The 17573-nt window shown below is 41.8% G+C and overlaps 3 protein-coding genes and 1 long non-coding RNA gene across 7 annotated transcripts; 2 read left to right on the forward strand and 2 right to left on the reverse strand.

The window, feature by feature from the left end:
- Positions 1–424: 424 nt before the first annotated feature.
- LOC143484139 (uncharacterized) lies at positions 425–6616 on the reverse strand. 2 transcript variants are annotated; one of them, XR_013122555.1, is made up of 3 exons: positions 6516–6616; positions 647–765; positions 425–563 (listed from the first exon to the last, which is right to left on the reverse strand). It is a non-coding gene; the product is annotated as an uncharacterized LOC143484139 (long non-coding RNA). The 2 variants fall into 2 exon arrangements; XR_013122556.1 differs by having other exon boundaries at positions 6430–6560.
- A 161-nt stretch (positions 6617–6777) lies between these two features.
- On the forward strand, positions 6778–11468 carry aldh3b1 (aldehyde dehydrogenase 3 family, member B1). 3 transcript variants are annotated; one of them, XM_076982612.1, is made up of 10 exons: positions 6778–7139; positions 8174–8343; positions 8462–8572; positions 8734–8854; positions 8997–9082; positions 9509–9590; positions 9686–10078; positions 10195–10361; positions 10462–10561; positions 10706–11468. In XM_076982612.1, the coding sequence occupies exons 2-10, from the start codon at positions 8182–8184 to the stop codon at positions 10903–10905; spliced, it is 1422 nt and encodes a 473-aa protein (XP_076838727.1). In that variant the 5' UTR covers positions 6778–7139; positions 8174–8181; the 3' UTR covers positions 10906–11468. The 3 variants fall into 3 exon arrangements, with proteins under 3 accessions (XP_076838727.1, XP_076838719.1, XP_076838736.1); XM_076982604.1 differs by having other exon boundaries at positions 6779–7139; positions 8171–8343; XM_076982621.1 differs by lacking the exon at positions 6778–7139 and adding an exon at positions 7402–7510 and having other exon boundaries at positions 8171–8343.
- A 77-nt stretch (positions 11469–11545) lies between these two features.
- On the reverse strand, positions 11546–14497 carry clpp (caseinolytic mitochondrial matrix peptidase proteolytic subunit). Its single transcript, XM_076982655.1, has 7 exons — positions 14366–14497; positions 13987–14082; positions 13016–13087; positions 12837–12933; positions 12406–12593; positions 12201–12306; positions 11546–12023 (listed from the first exon to the last, which is right to left on the reverse strand). The coding sequence occupies exons 1-7, from the start codon at positions 14375–14377 to the stop codon at positions 11797–11799; spliced, it is 798 nt and encodes a 265-aa protein (XP_076838770.1). The 5' UTR covers positions 14378–14497; the 3' UTR covers positions 11546–11796.
- A 379-nt stretch (positions 14498–14876) lies between these two features.
- Positions 14877–17530, forward strand: LOC143484132 (guanine nucleotide-binding protein G(I)/G(S)/G(O) subunit gamma-5). The gene is made up of 3 exons (XM_076982677.1): positions 14877–15035; positions 15769–15895; positions 15992–17530. Exons 1-2 carry the CDS (start codon positions 14949–14951, stop codon positions 15892–15894), a joined length of 213 nt encoding a protein of 70 aa, XP_076838792.1. The 5' UTR covers positions 14877–14948; the 3' UTR covers position 15895; positions 15992–17530.
- The last annotated feature ends 43 nt before the right edge of the window (positions 17531–17573 follow it).

A 17573-nucleotide genomic window follows, 5' to 3' on the forward strand; every position in this document is an offset into this window, starting at 1 on the left:
AATCCTGGTTCCATTTTGGTTTCAGATTTCTCAGGAAACCAGAACAATTTCATATCAGCACTGAATCTCCAGAATCTGTGTGTGTGTAAAATTCAGTTCTGGAAGACAATTGGGGGCTTCAAGAAATGTTTGAGACACATTGAGAAGTGTTACATTTTATTTAGTGTACTATGGCACCATCTGCTGACCTTGGGAAAACAATTGTCCATGAGACGTTTTTGCACAGCTCACTCACATGTTTCTCCCACTGTGGTGTCTGGCACAGTAATACACAGCTGTGTCGTGCTCTCTCAAATCATGTAGCAACAGCTCCACCATGTTGTTGGAGTTGTCTCTCGTAATTTTTATACGTCCGTCAACAAGTTTGTCATATATAGTTTTGCTGGCATCATACCAGATAGCCCCCATCCACTCCAGTCCTCTTCCAGGTCGTTGTCTGATCCAGTGCATGCCATAGCTCCCAAAGTCAAATCCAGATCCTTTACAGGACAGACCCAGAGTTTCTCCTGTTTCTTTCAACACTGGATCAGTGGGAATAGACTCGAGACTTTGACATATAATACCTGCCACAAAACAACAAATGTCATTGTCATCATATACACAGTGTGAGATCATCATTTCTAAATGAAGGAGTTGGAGAACTCACTGATGGTGTGGACCAGCAGCAGTAATAGGGAGAGAGTGATATTCATGGTGAGTGTTGATGAGACGCCCCTGCTGCGCTCAACCCAGCAGCACATAAATACTGCATGAACACACAGCCCTCTGGATTTGCATGGTGATGTCGAGGTGTAAGGTCATTGTGTTGGAGAGAAGGTCAGTAGAGAATTAAAAAACACAAACACACAAAACTACTGAATTCCAATGCAAGCTACAACTGATATCAGTGCAGTTCACTGTTATTGATTAGTAAAGGAGAATCAACATATTATTCATAATAGCATTGTTTTTTAATTATATTTTTCATTATATATTTAAATTATTATACCCTTTTGGAATGTTTAATTTCAGAATGCACATCTTGGCAATTTTAATGAAGTAAAAAGATCAAATTATTATAGTAAATGTGAGGACCATTAAATATAAAGATGATGTTTTTGTGACAGTCCTGAGCAGTACTATTTCTAAAATGCAGAATTATATCACTGTCTACAAATCATACCAGTCCCATTCACTACCTCACAGTAGTGTTCATCTATAGGAGTGATAATTCCTTCCAGCTTTTAGTTTGAATTTTTTTGTTTGTTTGTTTTTGTTTTTAATAATGATAATTTATAAATAATAATATTAGCATTTTTTTCATATCATTACATTTTCTTGCAATTTTAATGAAGCAAAAAGAACATTTTCTAAAGTTAGTCTGTCTTGAAAATATCACTCTGACGAGCACTAAATAAACATGTTTTTCTGACAGCACTGAATCTCCAGAGAACACAGTTTGTTCATTGTTGCTCCATTATTATGTAGCTCGCTTCTGCCCCCTACAGGTGGTATGTTATTCATGGCTCTTAAAATCTCTCAGGCATACACCTGACCTGACATACATAGATGGAAAACACAGCAGGTTCTGAGTTTGCTCAGCTAAACATAAAATAAGATATTTGGAACTTCAGATATCGCCACCGATAGACCAGGAGCCTCACTGTTCAACTCTGAGAAGAATTAGGAGAGACTTTGGTGACTTTTATTATTCTCTTGCTGCAGTGACGTATCTGACAGCTACTACATCATGAGTTACTATCTCAAACTTAAGTTACAAGTGAACAAAGTTGTCTGTGTCTGCGTAGTGTTGTGGTTGTTCTTTCATGATTACATGTATTATTGTCATTTGACACTTTCTGAAACTAAATTATATCCTTACAAATATTTCCATTTAAAAATAACTCCATGTTTTTTGTGTTGTGTATGTTTGTATATTTGTCCCTGTACTAGTCATGCACAGTCATGTGCAACGAATCCTGTGCTGTCATTCTCAGATACACCATGTTGTGTTGACTCCACACAGCAGCAGTACATAGATACTGAACGAACACACAACCCTCGTGGTTGTCATCAGTCACAGTACAGCATATTTGGTGAGATTAGGCTGTGTCAGGTACTGTGCGCCATGATGTTTCTGGCTCATTAAACCTAATATATTATAGCTAAATTCTTTCAACCTACAGCATCAATGCAGAACACTTCACAGCTTCCCCTGCTCATAAAGATGAGGCGGACATAGAGAAAATGGAATGTCCAAACGACTCCTGTTTACAGTCTGTTTGCTTATTACTGATGTTTGCCAAATTATCATAGCACAAAATCATCATTAGCAAACTGTAATGCTGTTTGTGTTTGTGGTGGTATTTTAATATCTGTGAACGATTTTAACTGGTGGTTTATTTGCTATATATACACACTCTTTTGCCAAAAGTATTAGCTCACCCATCCAAATGATCAGAATCAGGTGTTTCAATCACTTCCATGGCCATACAGTGGTGTGAAAAAGTGTTTGCCCCCTTCCTGATTTCCTGATTTTTTTCCATGTTTGTTTCGGACCATCAAACCAATTTAAATATTAGTCAAAGACAACACAGGTAAACACAAAATGCTATTTTTAAATGAAGATGTTTATTATTAAGGGAGAAAAAAATTCAAACCTACAGTCATGGCCAAAAGTTTTGAGAATGATACAAATATTAATTTTTACAAAGTCTACTGCTTCAGTTTTTATAATGGCAATTTGCATATACTCCAGAATGTTATAAAGAGTGATCAGCTTAACAGCAATGAATTGCAAAGTCAATATTTGCCTAGAAAATGATTATCCCCCAAAACACATTTCAACTTCATTGCAGCCCGGCCTTAAAAGGACCAGCTAACATCGTTTCAGTGATTGCTCCATTAACACAGGTGTGGGTGTGGATGAGGACAGGGCTGGAGATCAATCTGTCATCATTAAGTAAGAATGACACCACTGGACACTTCAAAAGGAGGCTGGTGCTTGACATCATTGTTTCTCTTCTGTTAACCATGGTTATCTCTAAAGAAACACGTGCAGTCATCATTGCACTGCACAAAAAGAAAGATTGTACCTCAGTCAACAATCTATCGCATCGTCAAGAACTTCAAGGAGAGAGGTTCCATTGTTGCCAAAAAAGCTCCAGGGCGCCCAAGAAAGACCAGCAAGCGTCAGGACCATCTCTTAAAAGTGTTTCAGCTGCGGGATCGTACCCTACCAGCAATGCAGAGCTTGCTCAGGAATGGCAGCAGGCAGGTGTGAGTGCATCTGCACGCACTGTGAGGCGGAGACTCTTGGAGCAAGGCCTGGTCTCAAGGAGGGCAGCAAAGAAACCACTTCTCTCCAGAAAAAACATCAGGGACAGACTGATATTCTGCAAAAGGTACAGGGAGTGGACTGCTGAGGACTGGGGTAAAGTCATTTTCTCTGATGAATCCCCTTTCCGATTGTTTGGGACATCTGGAAAACAGCTTGTTCTGAGAAGACGAGGTGAGCGCTACCACCAGTCTTGTCTCATGCCAACTGTAAAGCATCCTGAAACCATTCATGTGTGGAGTTGCTTCTCAGCCAAGGGAATCGGCTCTCTCACAGTCTTGCCTAAAAACACAGCCATGAATAAAGAATGGTACCAGAATGTCCTCCAAGAGCAACTTCTCCCAACCATCCAAGAGCAGTTTGGTGATCAACAATGCCCTTTCCAGCATGATGGAGCACCTTGCCATAAAGCAAAGGTGATAACTAAATGGCTCAGGGAACAAAACAGAGATTTTGGGTCCGTGGCCTGGAAACTCCCCAGATCTTAATCCCATTGAGAACTTGTGGTCAATCATGAAGAGACGGGTGGGCAAACAAAAACCTACACATTCTGCAAGCATTGACTGTGTGAGAATGGACTGCTATCAGTCAAGATTTGGTCCAGAAGTTGATTGAGAGCATGACACGGAGAATTGCAGAGGTCCTGAAGAAGGGTCAACACTGCAAATATTGACTTGCTGCATTAACTCATTCTAACTGTCAATAAAAGCTTTTGTTACTCATGATTGCAGTTATATTTCTGTATGTGATTACATCTGACAAACGCACATAAAAGCCAGAGGGCAGCAGATCATATGAAAACATAATATTTGTGTCATTCTCAAAACTTTTGGCCATGACTGTACATGTCCCTGTGTGAAAGTGACTGCCCTCGTGTTAAAACAAGAGCACAGTGACAACTCAGCCACGAGGTCACAAAAGACCCCACAACAACATCCAAAGACCTGCAGGCCTCACTTGCCTTAGTTAAGGTCAGTTTTCATGCCTCCACCATCAGAAAGAGACTGGACAAAAAATGGCCTACATGGCAGAGTTCCTAGAAGAAAACCACTGCTGAGCAAAAAGAACATTAAAGCTCGTCTCAATGTTTCCAGAACACATTTTCCATCTTTATGATCCCCAAGACTTTTGGGAAAACATTCTGTGGACTGATGAGACAAAAGCTGAACTCTTTGGAAGGTGTGTGTCCCAGTACATCTGGTGTAAAAGAAACACTGCATTCCAGAAGAAGAACATTATACCAACAGTAAAATATGGTGGTGGTAGTGTGACGGTCTGGGGCTGTTTTGCTGCGTCAGGACCTGGAAGACTTGCTGTGATAAATGGAACTATGAATTATGCTGTCTACCAAAAGATCTTGAAGGAGAATGTCCGATCATCTGTTTGTGACCTCAAGCTGAAAAGAACTTGGGTTCTACAACAAGACAATGATCCAAAACACACCAGCAAGTCCACCTCTGAATGGCTGAAGAAAAACAAAATGAAGACTTTGGAGTGGCCTAGTCAAAGTCCTGACCTCAATCTGATTGTGATGCTGTGACATCATCTTAAAAAGGCGTTCATGCTCAAACCCTCCAATGTGGTTGAATAACAATTCTGTAAAGATGAGTCGGCCACAATTCCTCCACAGTGCAGTAAAAGACTCACTGCTAGTTATCACAAACGCTTGGCTGCAGTTGTTGCTGCTAAGGGTGACCCGACCAGCTGTTAGGTTTAGGGGGCAATCACTTTTTCACACAGGGCCATGTAGGTTTGGATTTTTTTTCTCCCTTATAAATAAGCACCTTCATTTAAAAATAGCATTTTGTGTTTACCTGTGTTGTCTTTGACTAATATTTAAATTGGTTTCATGTTCCGAAACATTTAAGTGTGGCAAACACTTTTTCACACCACTGTAGGTGTATAAAATTAAACACCTAGGCTTTTACAAACGCTACAATGGCTATGTTTTTACAAACATCTGTGAAAGAATGGGTTGCTTACGAGTGAATTCCAGCATAGAACTGTAATAAGATGTCACCTGTACAACAAACACCTGTGTGTGTGTGTGTGTGTGTGTGTGTGTGTGTGTGTGTGTGTGTGTGTATAATGTTATACTAGTTTCAATGTGAGACCACAAAGCAACAGGGGCAGTGAGCAGTACGTCTAGAACAGATGCATCCTGTTTCTGTCTGAGCTATTAACCGTTACCATGACCAATGTTTCAGTAATGAAGGTATATATATAATTTGCTTACTTTTGTTTATTTTTTATAACTAATATGATGTGCTAGCCTACTAAACCTAAAACTTAATGGGAAACTTCTTATTTACTTAATTTCTTTATTTATAGTTGTGTATAATGATTCAGAATAGATATAGGCCTATTCAAATGTCTAAACTGAGAGATTTTATTTTGTCGTGTGTTTGTTTATTTATTATGTATACCGTATCTCCGTGCAAAAAACTTTGCAAATCCATCTTTTTAATGTCTGAGTAGGCTACTACTGTTAAATTGATCGTGTTCATTTGAATTTGCAGATAAATTAAAAAAACTCACAACAAGTAGCACAACTCACACTTCAGAGCACATTTAATAGCCCTTTATGCAGCTTCATGAAGTAAAGAGCCGTGTATATATGTCACAGTAATACTCAGTAGTGAAACAGTAGCAGCTAAAATGCTTGCCTGTCTATAAACATATATATTTGATCATGTGTCTATTGTGGTAATAGGACAGCAAACCAGGTGGCCTGTGCAAATGAGTTTCATACTGCCTGAAACATTACAGCCAACATGCAAATCCTCCTGGGTAAATTCATTATTCATACTTTCTGGTCTATTCTTACACAAGCAGAAATCATCAGAGCATAAAGTAGCATGTCGGAAATGCCCAGTTGAAGATGTGAGTCTCTCAAGCAATTAACGTTTTAGTTTTGTTAACCAAATGTTACAGCTGGCCACTATAAGCCCATGCAAATTGATGAATTTTAATATGATTACTGTGACAAAAAAATTACCTCAGTTGTAGTGCTTTAACTTTTTTATATTATTAGAGTAGAGACTTGTGGTATATGGTAAATGTGGTAGAACGCTTTATTATTGTAATTGCAAATGCGATATGCATCTGCTCACCTGCATGAATATAACACAGCTGAATACGTAGTGATCAATGTAAGACTTCTGGATACATTTCTGAAGTAAAAAAGGATATCACTTACATAAAACTTTCCTTAAAATGACCGAGCAGTCTAAACATTTGGTGTGAACATGGTGTTCACAAACACGCGTGGCACCAGTCAGAGCTGTATGGGCCCAATGGGCCTGGTACCTGCTGTCCTCTAAGAAAAACATGCGATTCATCATTAAACAAGTTTAGCAGTTTCTTCAGTAATGAAAAGTGCATCTAGCAAGCATATTAAACCAACACTGACATGATCAAAGTGAAGTTTTTAACTGGGGGGAACAATGGTTGATGTTGATTGTGGTGTGTGTTGTGTAACACTTTCTGGTAGACATCACCTCGGCCGTTTACACAATTAAATCCGAACCATGCGGTCGGATTCTCCGCGATTATCTTGTTTTTTACCAATTTAGTTCCCGTTCCTTTAGTCCTAATAGCAAACACGTTGTTAATTCCCTGGATTTTATTGTTTATTTATTTATTTTACTTCTTTATTTTAGAAAAGACACGAAAACCTTTGTTGTTTGCGGTGCCTTATCAAACTCGACAAACTTGATTTTTTGCTTACTGGCGAACTAACACCCGGAACTGCCTCTAATCTTTGGATTTGGAGAGAAGTCGGTGAGAGGAGAAACAGATTTCGCGAAATCTTCACTAAAAGGTAAAATATAACGTTTTTGTCTCGCATCATGAATGTTTTTACTTACTGACGTGATTTTGTTAGCGGGCATTATCTGAAGTCGGTTAGTAACCTAGTTATAGATTTATATAATTAACGACTATTTAATCCAGAGTTCCAATCCAACATCGCTTGTTTAATTTGAAGTCATATTTATTTTTGGTTGCATTGCTCACTCCAGCGTGGTCTTTACGCTTCAAGGTCTTTAAAAAGCTGAAGATAGAGCTGACAAAATAATGTGGGTGTGACTTATAGCCCTTATAAATCTGGGTGTTGTCTTGCAAGATGTAGACATTGCAGACACACTTCATTTGGATATTATGACCACAGTGCACCCATCATTCAAATTTGAGGTTAGTACTAACGATCCAAGATACACAGACACACTCCACCTTTATGTAAAAGCCACTGCTCCCATAGTCACATGAAGTGAACTTCTGATTGTTGTGCCAGACTCTCGTCCCCCCTGGTTCCCCCTGGTTCCCCCTGGTTCCTGTTCCCCCTCCAGCAGAACGCGTGGTTGGACACTTGCTAGTCAGCATTCTGTACTGAGAGTTCATTTCCAGTTATCAGTATAATTTTGGCATGTCAATGTATCATATGTTTGCCAAAGCAAATACCGTATTTCAGTAGTTTAACAGATTGCCTCGTGCCTGACCTATCAGCTTACTGGAAAGTCCTAAATGCTCTCTGTGTGGGTTAGGAAGTTTGCAACATTGTGAAAATGCCAGAAGAATAATAAAACAAGTTCACAGTGGTCAGCATATCATTTTGTTTACAAAAGGAGCAAATATTATTTTAATGCCATCTGTACACTATTCAAGACTTAAATACCGCATGTAGGTGCCAGGTATGGTAACTAAAATATAAATTTGCTAGTTATATCTAGATCAAACTGAACATGTATGTTGGATCATGTCCGATACATGAGGTGAGGTATGGTTTCGATGTTGTGTTTCCAAAATTGCACCAACATTACAAAAATCTCTCTCTCTTCTCTGCATCTCTCTCAGAAGAGTGTGAAATGGAAAGCCAGAAGCAAGTGTTGGAGAGACTTCGTGCTGCGTTCCAGTCAGGTGTGACGGTGCCACTACAGTTCCGTCTTACCCAGCTGCAGTCTCTTCTCTCTCTACTCGAAGACAATGAGACGCAGATCTTGGAGGCACTGCATAAAGACCTCGCAAAGGTAAAATGTACACAAACACACACGAAGGTGTCAAACATTGTTCTGTCCCCCCAGTAACCCTTTCTTCTTCCTTTCTTCTTCCTTTCTTCTTCCTTTCTTCTTCCTTTCTTTCTTGTAGCCCAAATTTGAAGCAGTGCTGTCAGAAATTGACATTGTGGTCAATGATCTTTGCTATACCATCAGTAACTTGGCCACCTGGATACAGCCCAGTTATGTGAGCAAAAACCTGGTAAGATTCACACAGAATGTCATTTGTATGCATCAGATCTGATTTGACAATGAGTAAAACCACTGAGCAAATTGAGAAAGGCAGTACTGTGGAGAAGCACCGACAGCTTTTCAGAAAACCCCTTTGTGTTTCTTTCTCTCGTTTTTGTGCACTGCACTTAGGCCACAAAGCTGGACGAGTGCTTCATCCGCAAAGAGCCGCTAGGGGTCGTTTTGATCATCAGCGCGTGGAACTACCCGCTGCAGCTCATTGTGGGGCCGCTAATTGGCGCTATTGCTGCAGGTAGATTTGACTGCCTTCACAATGCCTCTCGGTCCAACCAGAGCATGCGTTTATGTACAGCATTCAAGTACAAGTCTTCCGTCTGTGTCGAATGCTTTTGTAAGGCACTGTACATGGATCTGATTCCTGTATCACTGCACAGGCAACTGTGCCATTCTGAAGCCATCGGAGATAAGCCGAGCGACTGAGAGACTTCTCGCGGAGCTCATACCCAAGTACCTGTCTCAGGTAATGTGTGGATAAAACGTCTCGACGATGTCTTATGAACACATGCCTTTTTATGCTTGCTTATTTTAAACTACCAGGGAGGGACGGCTGAAGCTGTCCTTAGCACTGTCTAACAGGGGAGGGTCTTGTGTTATTTTAAGGCTCATGGTGCGGGCTACAGTGACTACAGTGGCCTTGGTGTTCTTTAGCTTTCCCAAAGCCTTTCCAAGTTCAGTATCCAGCAGCTACTAAAGCGTATGGATTAATGAAGCTGTAGGTCTTCATTTGTATAGCACCTTTCATACATACATGCAACTCAAAATGCTTTATGCGTATGTGGCAAAGTGTAAGCGTGTAATTGTAATTCAGTTAACGCCTTAACTGTATATTAATGCTTGTTTTGGATACATCTTACATCTTGGTCATGCACTATAATTGCAATTTCAGGAGTGCTTTGCTGTTATTTGTGGAGGAGCAGAAGAAACCACGTCATTATTGGAGAACAGATTTGATCACATCTTCTACACAGGTAGGTGTCCCCCAGTGTGTCAGCCATGACACAACAGATGGGAGTTCAGGCCACTACAGAACGCCTTCGAGCCTCGTTGTGTGATCTGCTCTCAGGCTCCCAAGCAGTAGCTCGCAACATCCTCCGGGCGGCTGCGGCGCACCTCACCCCCGTCACCCTGGAGCTGGGCGGCAAGTGTCCCTGCCTCATCTACGGCAACGTGAACGTGTTGGCTGCAGCCAAGAGGCTGGTGTGGTCCAAGTTCTTCAATGCGGGACAGAGCTGCGTGGCACCAGACTACGTTCTGTGCACGCTGGAAATGCGGGAAGAGCTCCTGCCCGCGATTGTCAAGGCCCTGGCCACCTTCTATGGCTCTGAGCCGCGGCAGAGTGTGGATTTCGGACGCATTGTGACGGACAGGCACTGGGACAGGCTCACAGCCCTCCTGGCCAAGTCACAGGGGAGGGTGGTCATAGGAGGAGATTCTTCGAAAGAGGACAAGTACTTTGGTGAGCGTGGGAGGCATTTAATTTACTCTAGTTTTTAGTCCCATGAAATTGCCAGCAAAGGCTAAATTCTGCATCTTCCTGTGCTAATTGTCTGCTGTTCTTTCCAATGGGTCCAGCTCCTACTGTGATCGTGGACTTGGATACGTCGGACGCCCTGATGCAGGAGGAGATTTTTGGTCCCATTATGCCTATTATTACTATAGAGTCCCTGGACCAGGGAATTTCCATTATCAATCGGATGGAGAAACCCTTGGCTCTTTACGCCTTTTCTGACGACTCTAAGGTAGGAGGCCACACCACGCCGGGAGAGGACAAAGCTGCTGCCCATTTTCACCAGAGCTTTCAGGAAACACGAGGTGACAAAATGAACGTTTCTTCTTCAGATTGTGACTACGGTACTGGAAAGAACCAGCAGCGGAGGGTTCTGCTCCAACGATGGGATCGTTCACATGACGATACCCACCTTGCCTTTTGGAGGAGTGGGTGAGTGTATCATCAAGTGACATGGGCAGCCCCCATATGCCTTTAGAGGTGTTTAAACAAAGTTGAGCTTGCCATAACAATCTCACACTGAATAGATCTGTGGGAAGGCGTGTGACACGTTTTGATGTCCGTGTGTTCGGCCAGGGGCCAGCGGAATGGGCAGTTACCACGGCCGCTGGACCTACGAGACGTTCAGCCATAGGCGTGCCTGTATGCTGCGGAGCTGGGGGCTGGAGCGAATCGGCATGTTGCGTTACCCGCCGTACACGGAGAGCAACCTGGGCTGGCTACGGTGGGCCACCACAACCAAAAAGAAGAGCTGGGGATGGTGCAGTGTGATGTAAGCACTGGCTTATATAGGAAGTGATCACAAGGGATCGCTTCCTCCATTGGTCAAGAGAAGGAAAATAATCATGCCAAAAAAAGCAAGAATCAAGCCACTCGTGATTACATTGTTTTTGAATTGCATTGTAAAAGGGGACATCTTCATAATCTTCACGTAACGTGGAATGCCTTTTGCTTTAACCCCAGACACTACTCAACTTCAGGGCAGTCTTCACTGCTGTGAAAGCACGTTGCAGTTTAAAAGTGACTTCTGTTCATGTAATTACATCACTTTGGTTATTATAGCCATGCATCGAATTTGCGTATATTTATACACACAAATGTCCTAACAAGTGTTTTTGTATGGTTATGAATCATAAACCATTTTTTCTATCTATTAAATCATTGTGTTTAATTTTTTGGTAATAGTCCCTAGAAAATGTAGACAGAAATATTGTGTACTTTATATTTTGTGTTGAGGATATTGGTATTGATTGTGTACTTTTATGTTCATTAACCTCAAAACATTTCCCTTGTTTACAGTCTTTCTGTGGATAAAATTAAACTGAGAGGCAAATCACAATTTTCAAATGACCGAATCCACCATAATAGACATAAATGCAATTCATTTTTCGGCCGGTAAGACATAAATACTGTAGATACACAAATGTATTTTATTTCAGATTATGAACTTAGGTTGTAGAACACAAATAAGGGTTAGATATAATCTCTTTTGGTTGTCCATGATGTATTGATTTTGTAACATTGTCAGTCTTCGCTGTCCCATGACCAGATTTACTCTGCATGAACTTTGAGGTCATATGTGAAAGACCAGTGACGAAAGCCCAGATTAGAGTAGAAAAGGAAATGAGTACTATGGTTGTTACTGACCCTCCTCCTACGGGTCCAGCTCAGGGTTCTGGTTTATAAGAGGAGGGGGGGCTGGCCCCTGTCTGCGCTAACTCAGATACTGCAGGTACAGAGGTAGTTGATGAGCTGGTAGACGCAGCAGGCTCCTTCTGGACCAGCTCTGGTTCATCCTGGCCAGCCTGGGGAGGGTGGACCAGCACCTTGTCTATAATCCCAAAGTCTTGAGCCTCCATGGGGCTCATGTATCTGTCCCGCTCCATTACACTCTCTGGGGGAGGAACAAATACCAGACACTATAAATCCAACATGTTGATTCCCTACACCCTAAATTAAACCTTGCTGAGATTAATTAGTAATACTAAAGATCTTCAATATACAATAGTGCCAGTGACAAAAGTAGTAAGAACATTGATGAGATTTATGTGAAGCACCACAAAAGCACTACCTATGGTTTCCAGAGGCTGGCCTGTATGTTTACTGTAGATGTTGTTAATCTGTCTCTTCAGCTTGAGAATCTCCTCGGCCTGGATGGCGATGTCCGTCGCCTGGCCCTACAAAGACAGATGTCGTAGAGTGCGTTAACTCGTCCTATGGAGTTGCGACACTGACACCGACATGGTGCCTCTCCGATGTCTCGAATCCTCTCTCACCCTGGCCCCACCCGAGGGCTGGTGCACCATGATGCGTGCGTTGGGCAGGGAGTGCCTCATTCCAGCAGTTCCAGCAGCCAGCAGGAGGCTGCCCATGCTGGCTGCCTGGCCCACACACCACGTGGAGATGGGGTTGAGGATATACTGCATGGTGTCATAGATGGCCAGCCCGGCAGTAATCACGCCACCTGTAGGAAAGCAACAGAAGTGAGATGAGCGTGATTTCTTGAGAATTACGTCATACAGATGCAGAAAGGAATTAATGATGTGGCACTAAAACCTAACTAGACTTTTGATTAAAGCCACATACTCAGTTCACCATGTACACTACTTTCTCTTTCACTAACGATGTGATTTGTTCTATGCACACCTGCACAACAGCGAAGGAAAGGTGGTGTACTCTCCACCCCCTATTTTTGGGGCTTTCTCACCAGGACTGTTGATGTACATGTGAATGGGTTTGTTGTTGCTCTCTGACTGAAGGAACAGTAGTTGGGCAATCACCAGACTTGCCACAGAGTCGTCAACCTAAAGACAGAACGGACCAGGGGTGCAGTCAGATTTGATCAGATTCACTACGACACACTCGGCCTACTTTTGACATACTTACAGGACCCATAAGACATATAATTCTCTCCCTCAGTAGCCTGGAGTAAATGTCATAAGCACGCTCCCCACGACCCTGAGAAGAGAACGAAAAGATTAATCTTGCATCATTTTCGAAGAGAAAGCATTTGCAAAACAACACCACACAACAAGAGGGCTGCAACAGGCACTCTCTATCCCTCTACAGCATGCCCGTGATATGCACCCCGAACCCGTCTGTACTAACTGAAGCGATATCACTACACTGCATTACTAGCGACAGCTTCATCAGATACGAGGTAAGGCTTCATCAGGTACGAGGTAGGGCTTCATCAGGTACGAGGTAGGGCTTCATCAGGTACGAGGTAGGGATCAGGTACGAGGTAGGGCTTCATCAGGTACGAGGTAAGGATCGGGTACGAGGTAGGGCTTCATCGGGTACGAGGTAGGGCTTCATCGGGTACGAGGTAGGGCTTCATTGGGTACGAGGTAAGGATCGGGTACGAGGTAAGGATCGGGTACGAGGTAAGGCTTCATCAGGTACGAGGTAAGGCTTCATCAGGTACGAGGTAAGGCTTCATCAGGTACGAGGTAGGGCTTCAACAGGTACGAGGTAAGGATCGGGTACGAGGTAAGGATCGGGTACGAGGTAGGGCTTCATCAGGTACGAGGTAGGGCTTCATCAGGTACGAGGTAGGGCTTCATCAGGTACGAGGTAGGGCTTCATCAGGTACGAGGTAGGGCTTCATCAGGTACGAGGTAGGGCTTCATCAGGTACGAGGTAGGGCTTCATCAGGTACGAGGTAAGGCTTCATCAGGTACGAGGTAAGGATCGGGTACGAGGTAAGGATCGGGTACGAGGTAAGGATCAGGTACGAGGTAGGGCTTCATCAGGTACGAGGTAGTGCTTCATCAGGTACGAGGTAGTGCTTCATCAGGTACGAGGTAGTGCTTCATCAGGTACGAGTTAGGGCTTCATCTGAGCTTCAGTCTTACCGTTTGTTCCACTACGATGGGGATGAGAGGATATCTCCATGGCGCACTATGGTGAATGTGTCTGCCCTTCAGTGCAGACGCACACTGTAACACTCTCTGGAATAAAAGACAGCAATTACGGATTGATATTTGAGATTTAAATCGTGTTTTCGTGCCACTACTTCGTATTGCTACGCAAATTGTCAATTTAACGAATTCCCCGCGTTTGTACGCAGTTTTCGCCATAGCTAGCTGGTCAAGACACCCGCTATCTACACAGCACGTTACACAACTATGAAAACATAGCTAGGTTGGCTAACTGATTAATCCAAGTGTACTGTGTATTTGAACGCATTACAAATCCAAGCGTCAAATGTAACAAGAAAAGCACTTTACTTACTCGTACTAACATGTTACTTATCTTGGTTATAGACAATCCACGCTGACCTGACTACTTAACTGCCCCGGATGTAGTTTCCCCTTGACCTCTGATCGGTGTTCTATCATATTGTGGCCGCTAGATGGCGTCGTGGTGCAATAAATGTTGGTGGTGGAATAATTATTCTGAAACTACGACATGCAAGAGAATTTAAATCAAATTATTGTCAGAAGACACGTTACGAAACAGTATAATCTCGGGTATGGATTATTTCACTTATAGTGATAAAGTGTCACTGGAGTTTCAACCATTTTGTAATTATTGATTGTTTTGTCAACCACGTCAATCATTGTTGCACATACTGTAATTTATGTTGAGTCATAAGACTATAAATGCAAACAGCATGATTAATGTAAAAACTCAGTAAGAAGTGCAGACCATGTATATTTTATTAGCATATAATTTAAGATCTTATTTTGTACACTCACATAGGATGGGGGCTGTAGTGACTCGCTCCTGCCGCGAGGGGGCGCCGCTGCGTCCCGTTAAGTGCGTTTCTTTCAGCTTCGCTGTTGAACTCGGAGCGCCTTCGCTGTCGGATGACATGTCAAACAACAGCGCCAGCAACTTGGTTATCGCCCAAAAAGCCGTGAAACAGCTGCGGCTTGAGGCGAGCATCCGCCGGATTAAGGTAGGCGCAAAAAGCGCGTCTTCTCGCTAGATAAATGCCGAAATAATCGGGAATGGGCCACGGGTGTAACTTGACAAACTTGTTTCACAGGTAGCTAGCGCAGCTAGTTGAACATTATCAGACACGTAGATGTTTAAGATGCCTTCGTGTCGTTCTGGCGCCTATAACTACTTATTTTCTACTATATTCATATATATAACCAACTCAAATCACACTTAAATGAACGTCTGTTAGGTTTATATTCGTGTTGCTGATGGTCGAGACTGCAATAGAGACGTATATATCCTTGTGTCTTCTAACGTTGCATAACTTTCACTACACCTGTTAAATCCCATCCACTATTAGTTTAACCAGACATGTACAGCATTAGTATCCACGAACAAATGAACCTTTTAAGCTGGTGAATGTGCATTAATAAGAGGCCGTATATGTTTCCCTGATGATGTTGGAGTGATTTATATTCAGTCAAGTCTAATTTAGGTGCTGTTACCTCACACACACGCATGGTGACATGTAAATGGTACTGATGGGTGAAAGAGGAATATCTGGGGTCTTTTTACACAGCGCCTCTTTGTTGATTGTAACCTTGTCACAGTAGGACAATTGTGGGCTGCTACACACCAAAGCGTATTTGCAGACCGTGGACAACACTCGTGGTTTTCCTAACTGAGCTAAATGTGTACACATGTATAAAATAATCTAAACATGTGTCTTTTGCCATCTTAATTAATAGGTTTCTCAAGCTGCTGCTGATCTGAAGACCTTTTGTTTGCAAAATGCCTCCAAGGACCCACTGCTTATGGGCGTCCCATCCAGTGACAACCCGTTCCGCCCCCCCAAATCCTGCGCACTCTTTTGAGGTATATATGAACATGTTTGCTAAATGCATTTGAAAATTACCCTCTTTTGATTATACATGGGTATTTCTCTAATCACTCTCGTTTGTCTCTCCTCAGAGGACTAAGGAATAAGAAATGAAGGTCTTGAAAACGCATATCCCTTTGCTCTTCCTGCTCATGGTGAACCTCTCAGCGTGATGAACACTACTCTTAGATTTACAATGACATATTGTTTAAGAACGTACGGCAGGTCTGGGTTTAAATTCTTGTTGTTCTTATTGTTTCCATTAATTCTAAAAGAGCTACGGCTTTGTATTCTGTAATTTACTGAAGAAATGTGGGTCCATGTCCTCTGTCTCATTAGTGCCAAGAGGAAAGACGGTGATTATATTCCATCTCAGAATTCCCGGTGAAAATGCCTTACTTTCTTGCCTTATTTCTTTCTTACATTTTCTTACTCTCTGGTTTTATATTTACTTTGCAACATTCCAAATAATTGGATAGATGGCAGCCGATTGGTGAACACTATTACACTGTAATTTTTAAAGAGTTTTCCTAGTCATTTTTAATTGATGTCTGATGGGTAAATGGATATCAGTGGATTACATTTGTGTCATTAACTGGCATAGTTCACCATAGCTCATCCAGTTGGCTGAAAACAGATTTGCATGAAAGCCAGTTTTATGGCATAATCATCAAGGTGCAAACAACAAACCATTTAGATTTTATGACAACTGTGGATAGCATACAGACCACACTGGAAGAGTCAATATTTTAAATTATACAATCAAGAATACAGCATTTATTAGACTTCTGTTTATTGATAAAACAGTGAATGATTCCATTGCGATGTAACAGGAGGTGTTTAATATCACGATTCTTTCAGATCTCGTTTGCAACCTTTTTATTGTATTTACTCTGAATACTGAATGAGGTACTGTTTTGTGTCATTTTTACATTTGCAAAGTTGTTGGTTTGTATTAACGTTGTTTTTTGGTGTTTGCTACATAGTGCCAAGAATGGAAGGAAAAATACTCAGATAACAGTTCAAGTGTATGTGGCTGTGCTAAAAAAGTATAATTACACCACGGAAGCATTGCACTTACCTAATTACATCATTTATGTATTTTCTAAAAAAAGAAAAAAACAATACCTATCTAAAGGTTTATTTGTGTCACTCTGTGAAAGCAGCACACCTACTTGAAATGTTAGCCACATCATACACTCATACTGTACACTAAAGCCTTCACCTGGTGTATAAACATTTACTGAAAATTCAGTCTGCACTAAATAACAATGTGGCAACGTGGCCCCAGCACTAACAGCAGAACTACACCTTACACCTGGAATCATGCCAGAATGCCTGTTGCGTCAAAGTCAAGCATTTCTAGCTGAAAGAGCCCTACTGATCTGCAAAAAAAAAAACCATACTAACATCACAAATGTTTCTGAAGACAAATGAACATGGTCTAGTTCTTATACACTGTGCATGCTTTCAGGAAGTTGGTGCTCGTGTCCTTCCTAAATTCACATATGATTTATATGAAGTATGATCACATTATTGGTCCTGTTGTTTTATTTGATTACTGAACAGATTTTTTTTCTGCTTTTCTTGTGAACAGTTCTTTTTTTTAATAAAGTCACCCCTTTCCAGCATTTTGGTACTTTAAAAATATATATTTTCCCCATTAGTGTATGT

The sequence above is a fragment of the Brachyhypopomus gauderio genome, chromosome 2 (genome assembly GCF_052324685.1).
Source record: "Brachyhypopomus gauderio isolate BG-103 chromosome 2, BGAUD_0.2, whole genome shotgun sequence".
Lineage (NCBI taxonomy): Eukaryota > Metazoa > Chordata > Actinopteri > Gymnotiformes > Hypopomidae > Brachyhypopomus > Brachyhypopomus gauderio.